General features: G+C 44.7%; 1 protein-coding gene across 7 annotated transcripts in view; it reads right to left on the bottom strand.

Moving 5' to 3' along the window:
- Positions 1-1,435: 1,435 nt before the first annotated feature.
- Positions 1,436-15,343, bottom strand: part of LOC124007086 (voltage-gated potassium channel subunit beta-3-like) — a 43,672-nt gene continuing 29,764 nt past the window's right edge. For 2 of the 7 annotated variants that reach the window (XM_046317377.1, XM_046317419.1), the window contains exons 6-16: positions 15,291-15,335; positions 15,150-15,193; positions 14,958-15,044; positions 14,732-14,817; positions 14,502-14,622; positions 14,086-14,180; positions 13,798-13,924; positions 13,504-13,592; positions 11,975-13,246; positions 2,048-2,116; positions 1,436-1,855 (exon numbers count right to left, since the gene is read on the bottom strand). In XM_046317377.1, the coding sequence (XP_046173333.1) occupies positions 13,157-13,246; positions 13,504-13,592; positions 13,798-13,924; positions 14,086-14,180; positions 14,502-14,622; positions 14,732-14,817; positions 14,958-15,044; positions 15,150-15,193; positions 15,291-15,335 (784 nt within the window). In that variant the 3' untranslated portion in view covers positions 1,436-1,855; positions 2,048-2,116; positions 11,975-13,156. The other 5 variants (XM_046317409.1, XM_046317427.1, XM_046317402.1 and 2 more) reach the window with 4 other exon arrangements.

Here is a 15,343-nt window from a genome sequence, read left to right on the forward strand (position 1 = left end):
TTTGGAGGAAGCTGAAAGTCCGTATTGCCCAGCAACAGCACCGAAACCTGAAGGAGGTCTGTATGGAGGAGTGGGCCAAAATCCCTGCTGCAGTGTGTGCAAACCTGGTCAAGAACTACAGGAAACATATGATCTCTGTAATTTCAAACAAAGGCTTCTGTACCAAACATTAAGTTCTGCTTTTCTAATGTATCAAAAACGTATGTCATGCAATAAAATGCAAATTAATTACTTGGATTTTTGTTTTATATTTTGTCTCTCACAGTTGAAGTGTACCTATGATAAAAAATTACAGACCTCTACATGCTATGTAAGTAGAAAAACCTGCAAAATCAGCACTGTATCAAATACTCCCCCCCCACTGTATCTATATAAGGTCCCACAGTTGACAGTGCATGTCAGAGCAAAAACCAAGCCATGTTGTCGAATGAATTGTCCGTAGAGCTCCGAAACAGGATTGTATTGAGGCACATATCTGGGGAAGGGTACCAAGACCTTTCTGCAGCATTGAAGGTCCCCAAGAACAGTGTCCTCCATCATTCTTAAATGGAAGAAATTTGGAATCACCAAGACTCTTCCTAGAACTGGCCACCCGGTCAATCGGGGGAGAAGGACCTTGGTTAGGGAGGTGACCAAGAACCTGATGGTCACTGTGACAGAGCTCCAGAGTTCCTCTGTGGAGAAGGGAGAACCTTCCAGAAGGACAACCATCTCTGCAGCACTCCACCAATCAGGCTTTTATGTTAGAGTGGCCAGACAGAAGCCACTCCTTAGTAAAAGGCACATGACAGCCCACTTGGAGTTTGCCAAAAGGCACCTAAAGGACTCTCAGACCATGAGAAACAAGATTCTCTGGTCTGATGAAACCAAGATTGAACTCTTTGGCCTGAATGCCAAGCGTCATGTCTGGAGGAAACCTGGCACCATACCTACTGTGAAGCATGGTGGTGGTTGCATCATGCTGTGGGGATGTTTTTCAGTGGCAGGGTCTGGGAGACTAGTCAGAATTGAGAGAAAGAAGAACAGAGAAAAGTACAGAGAGACCCTGATGAAAACCTGCTCCAGAATGCCCAGGACCTCAGACTGGGGCGAAGATTCAACTTCTAACGAGACAACGATCCTAAGCACACAGGCAAGACAATGCAGGAGTGGCTTCGGGACAAGTCTGAATGTCCTTGAATGGCGCAGCCAGAGCCCAGACTTGAACCAGATCGAACATCTCTGGAGAGACCTGAAAATAGCTGTGCAGCGACGCTCCCCATCCAACTTGACAATGCTTGAGAGGATCTGCGGAGAGGAATGGGAGAAACTCCCCAAATACAAGTGTGCCCAGCTTGTAGCGTCATACCAAAGAAGAGTCGACACTGTCATGTCTGCCAAAGGTGCTTCAACAAAGTAATGAGTAAAGGCTCTGAATACTTACTGTATGTAAATGTCATATTTCATTTTTATTTTTTGAATAATGCTGTAACATAACAAAATGTGTAAATGTCAATTTGCCAGAACACTTTCCGAATGCACTGTAAATCTAGTGACACTTGAAACTTGAACATAAAGAATACCCAAAGAGGACTGACGTTCTAAAAAATCCTGATGTATCTGCTCTCCTAATCCTCTCCGAGAGAAAACCGATGTTAGACCAGCGTCCTCTGCAACATCATGCCTCTAACAAGATAGGACGTCAGTAAAAGTTTACAGGTAAAGAAAGATGTGCAACTGTTCCATATGATGTTTTATTGCATAGATCATGCTCTGTCGTCACTTACAATATGCTCCTTTCAATCTTTCCCATGGAATTGAACTTCCTCTTCGGTTGCCTACTGGCTTGAATGAATTCGGGAACCTCTTTCTCCATCTGAAAAAAGAGCTGGCGGTAAAAGCTAGGTTGATCTTTACCCACAAAAGACCACAACCATTGAAGAATTGGAAACAAAGTAGGGGTTTGGAGCTGAGTTGTCCAAGTTACTGACTGGACATTGATCTGGGTGAGCAGAAAATAACCCCGTAGACAGAACATAATCCTCCGCCTGCAGGCAGAGCCTCTCACCCTTCTCCTGAACTCGGCGTTCATTTTCCTTCTCATCCTGCTGCATCTTCTTCATTCTTGCTGCCGGGTCTGTTGTGGGATAGAAAACAAGGTTATATGATTCAATTGTTTCCATACTGAAAATGTAGGCCTATTAACGTTCATACGAGTGGAATATATATGAATATATCTCCTATACCACTGACTTTTATTGACTAGATATCATTTTGATTGGGTTGATATGATATGGTTTTTGATTTAGTATGGTTGAGTAAATAAAAGGATCATATGCTATAGTTGCTTAGGTGTAATTCACATATCATTTCCCGATTAGGGACTACTAGTATAGCCTGCATGTGATTTACATATGAACTGTATCATATAATATTAATTATTATCAACTAAAGCAGACTGTAAAAGAGGCGGAGCTGCTTTGCATGAACAAACAGCTTCCCACGCAGCACTTGAATGAAGGATAATTTTAGCCAATGAGTGCAATACAATAACAGATTTGTATTTTTTTTTACCAATCAGAGACATTTTATTGAACAAGGATGCAATTCACCACAAGTGCAAATACTCGTATGTGACTGGATACCTTTCTGTACAGATTATAAAGAGGTTGGGAATACCACGTAAGGGATCCTGTAACTTTTCATTACAATCAACTAGTTACAAACGAATTGAGGAAAAATGACTATAGATTGATATTGCTGATACCTCGGTCCCTTCGTCAGCTCTCTTTGTCGCCCACTGTTGGAGGGTTTTCCATTGATTTTAAGATTAAGCCTAAGAGGTCCGCCATCTTGGACTGGATGATCATTACCAGAAGCACGTTGTTTGAAAACATTCGTGGGGGGTAATACGCATGCGCATATTGGTCATGTATACAGATTTGAAGATGCTTTCGCAGGTGCAGCGAAATGCGTGTGTTTCTAGCTCCATCAGTGCAGTAGCTAATACATAGCAAAAATAAAATAAACTATACACACATAATCCAGAAAATAAATAGAAATGAAGAAATATTAGAACCAGCAATGTCAGAGACCTGAATGTAAATACAGTATATATACATATAATGATGTGTCCGGCTGTAGGTACTAATACAAGAAACGTTTTAAGCAAATAATGTAAGAAATAACACAACAAGAAAACAAAAAAAGATACTGAAAAATGATCTAAGAGCTAGCCAATTCTTTCTTAGAATAATCAACATAACAGGCTATTTACTATAGCCATCTATGTCTGGACAAATTGTTGGTAGTGAATGTACTGAAATAATATATGTTGAATCATCTTTTTAGTTTTGTTTCTTGAGTTTATTTTCTGTGCATTTTTGCTGTTGTCTGATGGTCAATCTACACACACAAAAAAAACAGACAATAAATGGCAATATTCATGTTAAATAGCTTGTATCAATGAGAACATGTTTTTTTTCCATTAAATAAATAAATATTAAAACATGAATTACATTTGAAAGCATTACTATCCCTTTACTTTTCATGAATAAATAAACTAAGCGATTGATCAGTTGAAGGGAGGATGATGTCCTACAGTACAGGTTAAACTACGTATGAAAAGAGGAAATGTGTAAACAGTTGTGGAGGCCAGAAGTCTAGTTTACCATGCTGTGTGTATACGGATGCTTTATTGACATTGTATCAGTCAATGTGATTTCTCTGTCAAGCAAATGGAAGGAGCAGCAGGTGAAGAGCTGGACAAGCCCCCTTGTCTGGGAGTCAGACACATATCTGATCTGTCAGTTTAGATCAGTCTGTTCTGTCTAAAAAAAGACCTGGTGGAACTTGAAGGTGCTTGGACGATGGAATCAGACAGAAATGCTGGTTTTCCAGTCTGTGCAGTGCATGTTTTTCAGAGTCCTAACACAAAAAGCTGTCATCATCTGAAACACAACTGAGCCTACTGGTCTGTTACCTTGATGTCTCTCCCTCCCCACTTCTCACTTTTACTCTGTAAAGGTCAGACATTCAGCTGTCTCAGAGTGTTTACTTCAACACAGAGGAACTGAGCAGAAGGAGAGACAGCAGAGAGGAGTAGGGTTGACAGACTGGTGACAGAGAACAGACTGAAAGGGGAAGATGGGGAAATAGACAGAGCGCATAGAGGTGATGTGACGTGCAGTGAGAGAGCAGGCAGATTCACCAGGCCACATCTGCACTATTGCTGGCCGTTAGTCACTCACATTATGTCTTGCGTCCTGTGGAAAACAATCAATTCCATAAGGTCGAGAAGAGCCTGTAAATGCATTGGGGAAAAGGGTGTGGCTCCATGAAAGTGTGGCTTTTTACATTTGAACAAAAACAACGACTACTGGATTGGGAGGCTAACCCCTAACATTGAAATAAGACCATAAAGCACATTTTTGTTTTCATGATCTTTTTCAACGATGTAGATGATTTTGACTTTGTGGGTGGCTCATCTTGTCATGTTTGTCATTTATTATCTTGTCTTGTCCCTGTGCTTCCCATTCTATTCGTTTCCCTCTGCTGGTCTTATTTGGTTCTTTCCCTCCTTCTAGCCCTCTCTCTCCCCCTCCCTCTCTCACTCTCTCGCTCTCTCTTCTCTCTATCGTTCCGTTCCTGCTCCCAGCTGTTCCTATTCCCCTAATCATCATTTAGTCTTCCCACACCTGTTCCCGATCCTTTCCCCTGATTAGAGTCCCTATTTATTCCTTTGTGTTCCGTTCCTGTGCCGTCGGTTCCTTGTTTTGTATTCACCATGCTGTGATTGCGTTTCGCCCTGTCCTGTCGTGTTTTTTTGCCGTGATTGTGTATCACCCTGTCCTGTCGTGTTTTGTGCCTTCATCAGACGCTGCGTGTGAGCAGGTGTCTCAGTCGACTACGGCCTGCGCCTACCCGAAGCGACCTGCAGTCTGTGGCCGCTTCTCCAGTTGTTTTCCCCTCTACAAATCTAGAGGATTTCAGTTATTCCGTTTTGAACATTAATAAACTCTGTTTCTGTTAAGTCGCGTTTGGGTCCTCTTTCACCCGCATGACAGAAGGAACCGACCAAGGAATGGACCCAGCGACTTCAGACGCTGTTTACACTGCCGTCAAGATCCAAGGAGCCATGCTCGGCAGACACGAGCAGGAATTGTCTGCTGCTCGCCATGCCGTGGAGAACCTGGCCGCTCAGGTTTCCGACCTCTCTGGACAGTTCCAGAGTCTACGTCTCGTGCCACCTGTTACTTCCTGGCCTGCCGAGCCTCCAGAACCTAGGGTTAATAACCCACCTTGCTACTCCGGGCAGCCCACTGAGTGCCGCTCCTTTCTCACGCAGTGTGAGATTGTGTTCTCTCTCCAACCCAACACATACTCTAGAGAGAGAGCTCGAGTTGCTTACGTCATTTCACTCCTTACTGGCCGGGCTCGAGAATGGGGCACAGCTATCTGGGAGGCAAGGGCTGATTGCTCTAACAAATTCCAGAACTTTAAAGAGGAGATGATTCGGGTTTTTGACCGTTCAGTTTTGGTGGGGAGGCTTCTAGGGTCCTGGCTTCCTTATGCCAAGGTGAACGGTCCATAACGGATTATTCCATTGAGTTTCGCACTCTTGCTGCCTCTAGTGAGTGGAACGAGCCGGCGCTGCTCGCTCGTTTTCTGGAGGGACTCCACGCAGTGGTTAAGGATGAGATTCTCTCCCGGGAGGTTCCTTCAGATGTGGACTCTTTGATTGCTCTCGCCATCCGCATAGAACGACGGGTAGATCTTCGTCACCGGGCTCGTGGAAGAGAGCTCGCATCAACGGTGTTTCCCTGCTCCGCATCGCAACCATCTCCCTCCTCTGGCTTTGAGACTGAGCCCATGCAGCTGGGAGGGATTCGCATCTCGACTAAGGAGAGGGAACGGAGGATCACCAACCGCCTGTGCCTCTATTGCGGAGTTGCTGGACATTTTGTTAATTCATGTCCAGTAAGAGGCCAGAGCCCATCAGTAAGCGGAGGGCTACTGGTGAGCGCTACTACTCAGGTCCCTTCATCTAGATCTTGTACTACTATGTCGGTCCATCTACGCTGGACCGGTTCGGGTGCTACATGCAGTGCCTTGATTGACTCTGGGGCTGAGGGTTGTTTCATGGACGAAGCATGGGTTCGGAAACATAACATTCCTTTCAGACCGTTAGACAAGCCTACGCCCATGTTTGCCTTAGATGGTAGTCATCTTCCCAGTATCAAATTTGAGACACTACCTTTAACTCTCACAGTATCTGGTAACCACAGTGAGACTATTTCTTTTTTGATTTTCCGTTCACCGTTTACACCTGTTGTTTTGGGTCATCCCTGGCTAGTATGTCATAATCCTTCTATTAATTGGTCTAGTAATTCTATCCTATCCTGGAACGTTTCTTGTCATGTGAAGTGTTTAATGTCTGCCATCCCTCCCGTTTCTTCTCTCCCTACTTCTCAGGAGGAACCTGGCGATTTGACAGGAGTGCCGGAGGAATATCATGATCTGCGCACGGTCTTCAGTCGGTCCCGAGCCAACTCCCTTCCTCCTCACCGGTCGTATGATTGTAGTATTGATCTCCTTCCAGGGACCACGCCTCCTCGAGGTAGACTATACTCTCTGTCGGCTCCCGAACGTAAGGCTCTCGAGGATTATTTGTCTGTGTCTCTTGACGCCGGTACCATAGTGCCTTCTTCTTCTCCGGCCGGGGCGGGGTTCTTTTTGTTAAGAAGAAGGACGGTACTCTGCGCCCCTGCGTGGATTATCGAGGGCTGAATGACATAACGGTTAAGAATCGTTATCCGCTTCCCCTTATGTCATCAGCCTTCGAGATTCTGCAGGGAGCCAGGTGCTTTACTAAGTTGGACCTTCGTAACGCTTACCATCTCGTGCGCATCAGAGAGGGGACGAGTGGAAAACGGCGTTTAACACTCCGTTAGGGCATTTTGAGTACCGGGTTCTGCCGTTCGGTCTCGCCAATGCGCCAGCTGTTTTTCAGGCATTAGTTAATGATGTTCTGAGAGACATGCTGAACATTTTTGTTTTTGTCTATCTTGACGATATCCTGATTTTTTCTCCGTCACTCGAGATTCATGTTCAGCACGTTCGACGTGTTCTACAGCGCCTTTTAGAGAATTGTCTCTACGTAAAGGCTGAGAAGTGCTCTTTTCATGTCTCCTCCGTTACTTTTCTCGGTTCCGTTATTTCCGCTGAAGGCATTCAGATGGATTCCGCTAAGGTCAAGCTGTCAGTGATTGGCCCGTTCCAAGGTCACGTGTCGAGTTGCAGCGCTTTTTAGGTTTCGCTAATTTCTATCGGCGTTTCATTCGTAATTTCGGTCAAGTTGCTGCCCCTCTCACAGCTCTTACTTCTGTCAAGACGTGTTTTAAGTGGTCCGGTTCCGCCCAGGGAGCTTTTGATCTTCTAAAAGAACGTTTTACGTCCGCTCCTATCCTCGTTACTCCTGACGTCACTAGACAATTCATTGTCGAGGTTGGCCCTTCAGAGGTAGGCGTGGGAGCCATTCTATCCCAGCGCTTCCAGTCTGACGATAAGGTTCATCCGTGCGCTTATTTTCTCATCGCCTGTCGCCATCTGAGCGCAACTATGATGTGGGTAACCGTGAACTGCTCGCCATCCGCTTAGCCTAGGCGAATGGCGACAGTGGTTGGAGGGCGACCGTTCCTTTTGTCGTTTGGACAGACCATAAGAACCTTGAGTACATCCGTTCTGCCAAACGACTTAATGCCCGTCAAGCTCGTTGGGCGTTGTTTTTCGCTCGTTTCGAGTTTGTGATTTCTTACCGTCCGGGTAGCAAGAACACCAAGCCTGATGCCTTATCCCGTCTGTTTAGTTCTTCTGTGGCTTCTACTGATCCCGAGGGGATTCTTCCTTATGGGCGTGTTGTCGGGTTGACAGTCTGGGGAATTGAAAGACAGGTTAAGCAAGCACTCACGCACACTGCGTCGCCGCGCGCTTGTCCTAGTAACCTCCTTTTCGTTCCTGTTTCCACTCGTCTGGCTGTTCTTCAGTGGGCTCACTCTGCCAAGTTAGCTGGTCATCCCGGTGTTCGAGGCACTCTTGCGTCTATTCGCCAGCGCTTTTGGTGGCCGACTCAGGAGCGTGACACGCGCCGTTTCGTGGCTGCGTGTTCAGACTGCGCGCAGAAGAAGTCTGGTAATTTTTTTTCTGCTTCTGCTCCTGGTCTTGCTGGGTCTCAGTCTGTTCCCTGCCATCGCATCTCTCCTGTTCTTGTCCCTGCCCTTGCTGTGTCTCAGTCTGTCCCTAGTTCTCATTTTTTTTTTAGAGTAGTACCCTAGTTTCCCTTTTTATCGTTTTTCGTTACGGTCCTGAGGAGAGGAGTTGGGTTCTTTCTCGGGACGTGCTGGACCGTTTGATCTATGATTTCCTCCGTTGCCGCCAGTGTTCCTCCTCGAGAGCGCCAGGAGGCGCTCGGTGAGTGGGGGGGTACTGTCATGTTTGTCATTTATTATCTTGTCTTGTCCCTGTGCTTCCCATTCTATTCGTTTCCCTCTGCTGGTCTTATTTGGTTCTTTCCCTCCTTCTAGCCCTCTCTCTCCCCCTCCCTCTCTCACTCTCTCGCTCTCTCTTCTCTCTATCGTTCCGTTCCTGCTCCCAGCTGTTCCTATTCCCTAATCATCATTTAGTCTTCCCACACCTGTTCCCGATCCTTTCCCCTGATTAGAGTCCCTATTTATTCCTTTGTGTTCCGTTCCTGTGCCGTCGGTTCCTTGTTTTGTATTCACCATGCTGTGATTGCGTTTCGCCCTGTCCTGTCGTGTTTTTGCCGTGATTGTGTATCACCCTGTCCTGTCGTGTTTTGTGCCTTCATCAGGCTGCGTGTGAGCAGGTGTCTCAGTCGACTACGGCCTGCGCCTACCCGAAGCGACCTGCAGTCTGTGGCCGCTTCTCCAGTTGTTTTCCCCTCTACAAATCTAGAGGATTTCAGTTATTCCGTTTTGAACATTAATAAACTCTGTTTCTGTTAAGTCGCGTTTGGGTCCTCTTTCACCCGCATGACACATCTAGTGGAAACCGCTCAGCTTTTGCCTCCAGGACAAGATTCATCCCAATACATTTCAAACTGCAGTGGGAAGAAATTCATTAAGATAATTGTTACTATGGTTTCAACAGAAACCACAGGCTGAATGAACTGAGACTTGCAAAGAGGGAAGAGAGATAGAAAAAGAAGGAAGGCATAGAACAAGGGGGGGACAGGCGCCTGGATCATGTTTTGTGGTCTTGACAATGTCCAGGGGCATGGAGGTGGTGATGAGGGTTAGTGGTGAGCAGGTGGTGACCAGTCCATCACACTGGCACAAGGTGGCAATGATGAATGTCTGGTCATCTCCAAAATATCCCTGTCCGTTGCTGCCATGGTAATGATTCTCTTGAGGTTCCCTTCACCCAAGGTTGTCAGCAAAATGCAAAACGTCTTGTATTTTTTTCTCTGCCTACACAAAAAAGGATGAGCAGAACCCTTAATGAGTGACTGTGTGAGATGAGCCAAGTAATTAACATCAAATAATGCATATAAGAGATGCATTCAATAGAAAACCACTGAAAGATTTTCTCTAACCTGCTCGTAGCATGCCAATGAAATACTGCGCAATATTACCAAACACTTTTTTAGCCATTTAATGGTTCTTGGGGGAACATGGATATACAGAAGCTTGATATAATTTTAAATCAATGCATAATCTTTACTTGATTTGTTTCTGCTTTGCCAAAAGGCAGGCAGACCATGATAACTACTGTGTGTGTGTGTGTGTGTGTCTGTGTGTGTGTGTGTGTGTGTGTGGCCCTGCCAAGCTGCCGGTAGATCTGGTTGCATGACCACCTAATGACATATGAGGTATAATTTTCTTCTGATATTTTAAGGGCAAGCATACAGTAATACATTCAAGGCTTCTCTTTTTTCAGGTTTTTGTTTCAAGACAGTAAAATATAAGTTATGCAGGCAAAGCTAGTCTTAAGGAGCGATCTAGGCATTTATGTACATTAGGTGGATGCTTTTCAGTTCAACTTAGAGCCTGCTAATAAAATACATAAACACAGAACAAAACAACACGTCAATCTGGTTAGATTTGTCGTTTGCTCACTTCAGAATCCAACATTTTGTCATATTCCAATATTCCATATTCTAGTATTTACATACACCAGTGGTTAGAACACAAACAAACCAGTATCAAAAAGCACAGAAAACACCCATCAGTAATGACAGGGGGATAACAAGTGTGGGACAAATCTCTCTCATTCCAAATTCACTAGTGCCCTGGAGCGTTTCCTGAGCCTGACCACAAACCAAGGTTCACAAACATGAAAGGTTCACATAGCAGGAGTACGTCCTGCTACTGGGAGTAATATCTACATGTAATTGACAGAAGTTAAATAGAGACAAAAATGGACTGAAAGTTACAATACAATTGGGAAAGAATAATAACATTTGGTAAGGAAAAACTATAATGAACTACAGAAATAGGCCAAGCAGCTGGGTTCAGGCTTGCCCAATGAAACACCCAATATAATCTGCTTCCAACACAACACTGTCTAAATCTCATCCCCAGAGAAGTGCAAAAAAGCACATTGCATTTAATCAAAGTCCAAATGATTATTTTACAGTCACCCCCAGAATTATTGGCATCCTTGATTAAGATGAGCAAAAAAGACTATAAAACTACTGAACTAACATGTATATTGTATACTCAAAAATCGTTATTTTATACTAATACAATTGGCCAGAGAAGGACATTGTCTATCAAGTAAAAAAACAAACATGAAAAAGATAGGGGCATCCCTGTTTTCAATACTCTCTTGGCCAAATACCTCTAATTTCACGTCATCCAACAAGTGTAAACGCCTGGAGTTTGCTTAACAACATTGGCAATTGGATTGGAACCGGTGCTATGGTCAGATTACATGAAAATTGAGCTCTTCGGCCACACACCCCAGTGGTGGGTTTGGTGTTGAAAGAAAGATGCATCTGTGAAAAGTACCTCATACCTACTGTAAAATATGGTGGTGGATCTTTCATGTTTTGGGGCTATTTTGCTTCCACTGGTCCTGGGGCCTTTGTTAAGGTCAACGGCATCATGAACTTTAATTAGTACCAGGATATTGTAGCCAAAACCTGGTTGCCTTTGCCAGGAGGTTGAAACTTGACCACAAGGGGATCTTCCAGCAAGACAATAACCCCAATCACACATAAAAATAAACAACGGTTAATTGCCCACAAAATCAACATTTTGCAATGCAATGAGGTTCAAGTCCAGACAGTTTCTAGCCATCTCTGTCTCTGGAGTCGAACGCCATTGAAAACGTGTGGTTTGAATTGAAGAGGGCAGTCGATAAACACAGACAAAGGATAACAGGATCCGGAAAGATTCTGTACGGAGGAATGGTCTAAGATCCCTCCCAATGTTTTCTCCAATCTCCATAAAACATTTTAGAAAAAGGCTCAATGCTGTGTTCCTTGGAATGGGAGGTTGCAGGAGTATTGAAAACAGATTACAATCATTTTGACCCCCATACTTTTTACAAAATGATGACTTGTTAAACAAAATCTATTTTATGAGAAATTGTATTTGTATGAAATGATATAATTTCCCCATGTGTTTTGCGTACAATACAGCTCAGTATTTGTCTTACTATTTTATACAGTCTTCTATGCTCATCTTTATCAAGGGTGCCAATCATTTCTCAATTCAGACACACTTGAGTTCACTCGGCTACCTCTCTCGGTCTGACTCATTCCCAGTGAGATAGAACACACAGAACATTACGGGGCGATTGCACGTTGCACTTTGAAGAATTCTTCATGTAAAGGTCATGATTTGCATGTTATGTGGGCTCATTTAAAATGTTAAAACAAAGCAAAAAAAAAACCACATTGAACGACTGCTAGTTCACCACAGTGGGTTGTACCCGCTGTCTAAGGCTGAGGAAGAATGACCTACAGTACCTTTCATTAGGGGGTCCACTCTCCACAGTCTTTAGTGGATGAGTAAATAGGCTCTTCCAAAACAAGCAGGAAAAGCCTTAGTTGTCATTGTTATTGACGCAGAAATAGTTTTCGACGTGGAGGACAATGCACACGTCGCACAGACACAGACCCTGTCAGCGGGCTTGCAGAGAGTAATTAAAGTAAATCTCCACAATGTGCCCGCCAGTGCAGAGCCTAGATCAGCCCGTCCCACCTGCTAGTGCAAAAAGACTGCTTAGAGGGGCACTGCAAATCTACACAAACCACAAAAGCCATGCCACATTTACACCCTGCTTGGGCTGGTCTCTCTTAAAGGGACATGCACACAGTTTATACACAGAGAAGACACCTAGGAAGACACTGCTGTTAAAGGACACAGAGTAACGGGCCAGTCACATAAGGAGATGACAAGCCAGACACCTATGTGCTGCTAACCTTTGGCTCTCTGCTGGGTACTAAACGTCATAGCGACTCACTAACTGTGGAGAAAGAGTGTCTTATGACAGCACTGGTCACACAGTCAGTGGGAGAGTGCAGAGCTGTGTCTCAAGTTGCTTCATGGCATCAAAAAGTTCTCATCTCATTGTTGATAAAGCAGAGTGCAGTTTGCTTGACGATACTGAGGGCCCTCATTTAACTACCTCCTATCTCCCATAACTTAACTACCTCCTATAACTTTACCCTCATTGGTCTTTCTGGAAGAAACCAAACGCTCCATGATTTTGGCCTCACATTTACGTCATTTAGCAGAGACTTTTATGCAGAGTGACTTACGGGGTTAAGTGCCTTGCTCAAGGGCATATCGAACAGATTTTCACCTAGTCGGTTCAGGGATTCAAACCAGCAACCTTTCGGTTACTGGCCCAACACTCTTAACCGCTAGGCTACCTGCCTCACCTTCTGTTTGTGGACATTATCAGTCAGTGAGGGATCTGTAATATATCTGATCTAATCATTGTTTTTGCACATTAAAATATAGATTTTTTTTCTCATACATGATACAATGCAATGCGCCGAATGGATATGCGCAAATACTGGAAGCACAATGTTGTTGAGGACATGCAGGTTGTTGATTATACTGGAGGGTGAAAGAGCGATGTTCCTCGACGCCATCACCTTTTCGTCATCTTTCTCTGACTCCTTTACTCCATCGGTTCCTCTTCATGCTCGTGACTCTTTCTTGGAGTGGGGCTTGTTTCCCAAGAGTGAGTCAATCTCAGCCACGGTCTGAGGAGTCATCTGTGAAATAAGCTGCAGGCATAACATGGAACATCAGTTTAGGACTAGCCCAAAATAATTTTGTGTTTGCTTGCTTGCTTGCTTAATCTAAAATGGAATCTTAAGTGACATTGCAGATGCCTAAAAATACAGATCTTTTTTGTATATTATATAATTATTTGTTACATTTCATGCTTATGACAATGACATTCCGTTTGACGAGCTTTGATTGAGTGTTCAGTGAAACGTGTAAAATCAGAGTGGTATGACGTTGAGGGGAGGGTGGTTACCCTAAGGGCACCCAGGTTTTCCATCAGCTGGTCAGTATTGGAGACACCGAGCAGCACTGAGCTCACTCCCTCACTGCGCAGACACCAGGCTACAGGAGGACAGAGAACAAGGAGAGAACACCGAGAGGGATCAGAGATGGAGGCTGAGTTGATGTGGCAGATTGACGCTTTCTATTTAAGTCTGCGTTTCAATTGGAAACAGTATGTTAGAGTGTCAGACAGAGACATTAGATAACAGAGATGGACAAAAAAAACAGAGACGCATGTACAGACACACACACACGTCGTCCATACCGATGGCCAGCTGTGCGGAGGTGCAGCCTAGTCTGTCAGCCATTAGGCGGAGCTCTTTGATCTTGGCCAGCTGCTTGCGTCCCTCCTCGCTGTTGACCCGCTCCTTCAGCCACTGGTAACCCTGCACCAATATTAGACAGAACAAACAAAGAAATATTGAATTGTGTCATCCACAGTTGTAGGCCTAATGGGCAAAAAGTGGTATAGGAACTAAATAAATCCAATCAAGTAGAAAACACAGGAGAAAATCCACTATTGAATGAATTGTATTTTGTCTGGAGAACTCACTTTTATGTTAGCCCTGGAGATGTCAGGTACACCCTCATTGTACTTCCCTGTGATCAGTCCACACGCAAGGGGAGACCAGGTCATTGCCCCTACACCTAGACAAGAGAGGGAGAGAGAGAAAATAGAGAGAGAGAAAGAGAGAGAAATAGAGAGAGAGAAAGAGAGAGAAAGAGAGAGAGAGAGAGAGAAAGAGAGAGCGAGAGAGGGAGAAAGAGAGAGAAAGAGAGAGAGAGAGAGAGAGAGAGAGAGAGAGAAAGCGAGAAAGCGAGAGAGAGAGAGAGAGAGAGAGAGAGAGAGAGAGAGAGAGAGAGAGAGAGAGAGAGAGAGAGAGAGAGAGAGAGAGAGAGAGAGAGAGAGAAATGACAATGTTTTATGAGTTCTCTGCAAGCAGCATTGTGGTTCGCTGGACGACTGACCTATCTTGTGGTAGAGCTCAGGGAGCTGCACCTCCACCTTGTCCCTCTTGAAGTAGTGATACTCAGCCTGCTCACATACTGGTGGGATCAGGTTAAACTGACGCGCCACTGAGTACGCCTCCTGGTGGCAGGGAAACAGAGTAACACCATCACCACAGAGCCATTGACGAACAGGAGCAGGTGTTGACTGGAATGTCTTAGATAACAGGGAGAGATAACAGGGGACTCACCATGATCTCCATGGGACTCCAGCGAGAGGTGCCCCAGTACATTGCCATGCCCTGATTTATTACAAAGGTCATGGCCCGGACTATCTCTGCAAATGACATGAACCAACTTGTTACACGCTGGTAATAAACATACTGTAACAACACAGATATTACATGCTTAGAATGCAAACCTCAAGACACTTTTCCGAGTGCATATTAGACACCATAAAGGGTTGGTGTGACTGACCTTCCATAGGGCTGTTGACATCATTACGGTTGGCAAAGACCATGTCCACATAATCCAACTGGAGTCTGGACAAGGATCCTCTCAAACCTGCAACGTAATGGGCATCATCGTCATCATCGCCCTTATTGTCATTCTCACCACCGTCGTCAGCGTCATCATCATCGCCACTCTGTATCCTTCATTTGACTGTACCTTCAATGATGTGCTTTCTGGAGAGTCCCCTTTCTGTCTCCGCCCTGTAGAGTGATGGAGTTCCAGTATAGTCAGGGGATGAATAGCAACAATACAGAGTCACTTTGTCAGAGCAATGGAGAAATAATAACTGTTACTTACTGCCCTCCCCAGTAGATCTTGGTTGTCACGACATAACTAGAACGCCTGCCAGT

Source organism: Oncorhynchus gorbuscha, linkage group LG02, assembly GCF_021184085.1.
Source record: "Oncorhynchus gorbuscha isolate QuinsamMale2020 ecotype Even-year linkage group LG02, OgorEven_v1.0, whole genome shotgun sequence".
In the NCBI taxonomy this organism is placed as follows: Eukaryota; Metazoa; Chordata; class Actinopteri; order Salmoniformes; family Salmonidae; genus Oncorhynchus; species Oncorhynchus gorbuscha.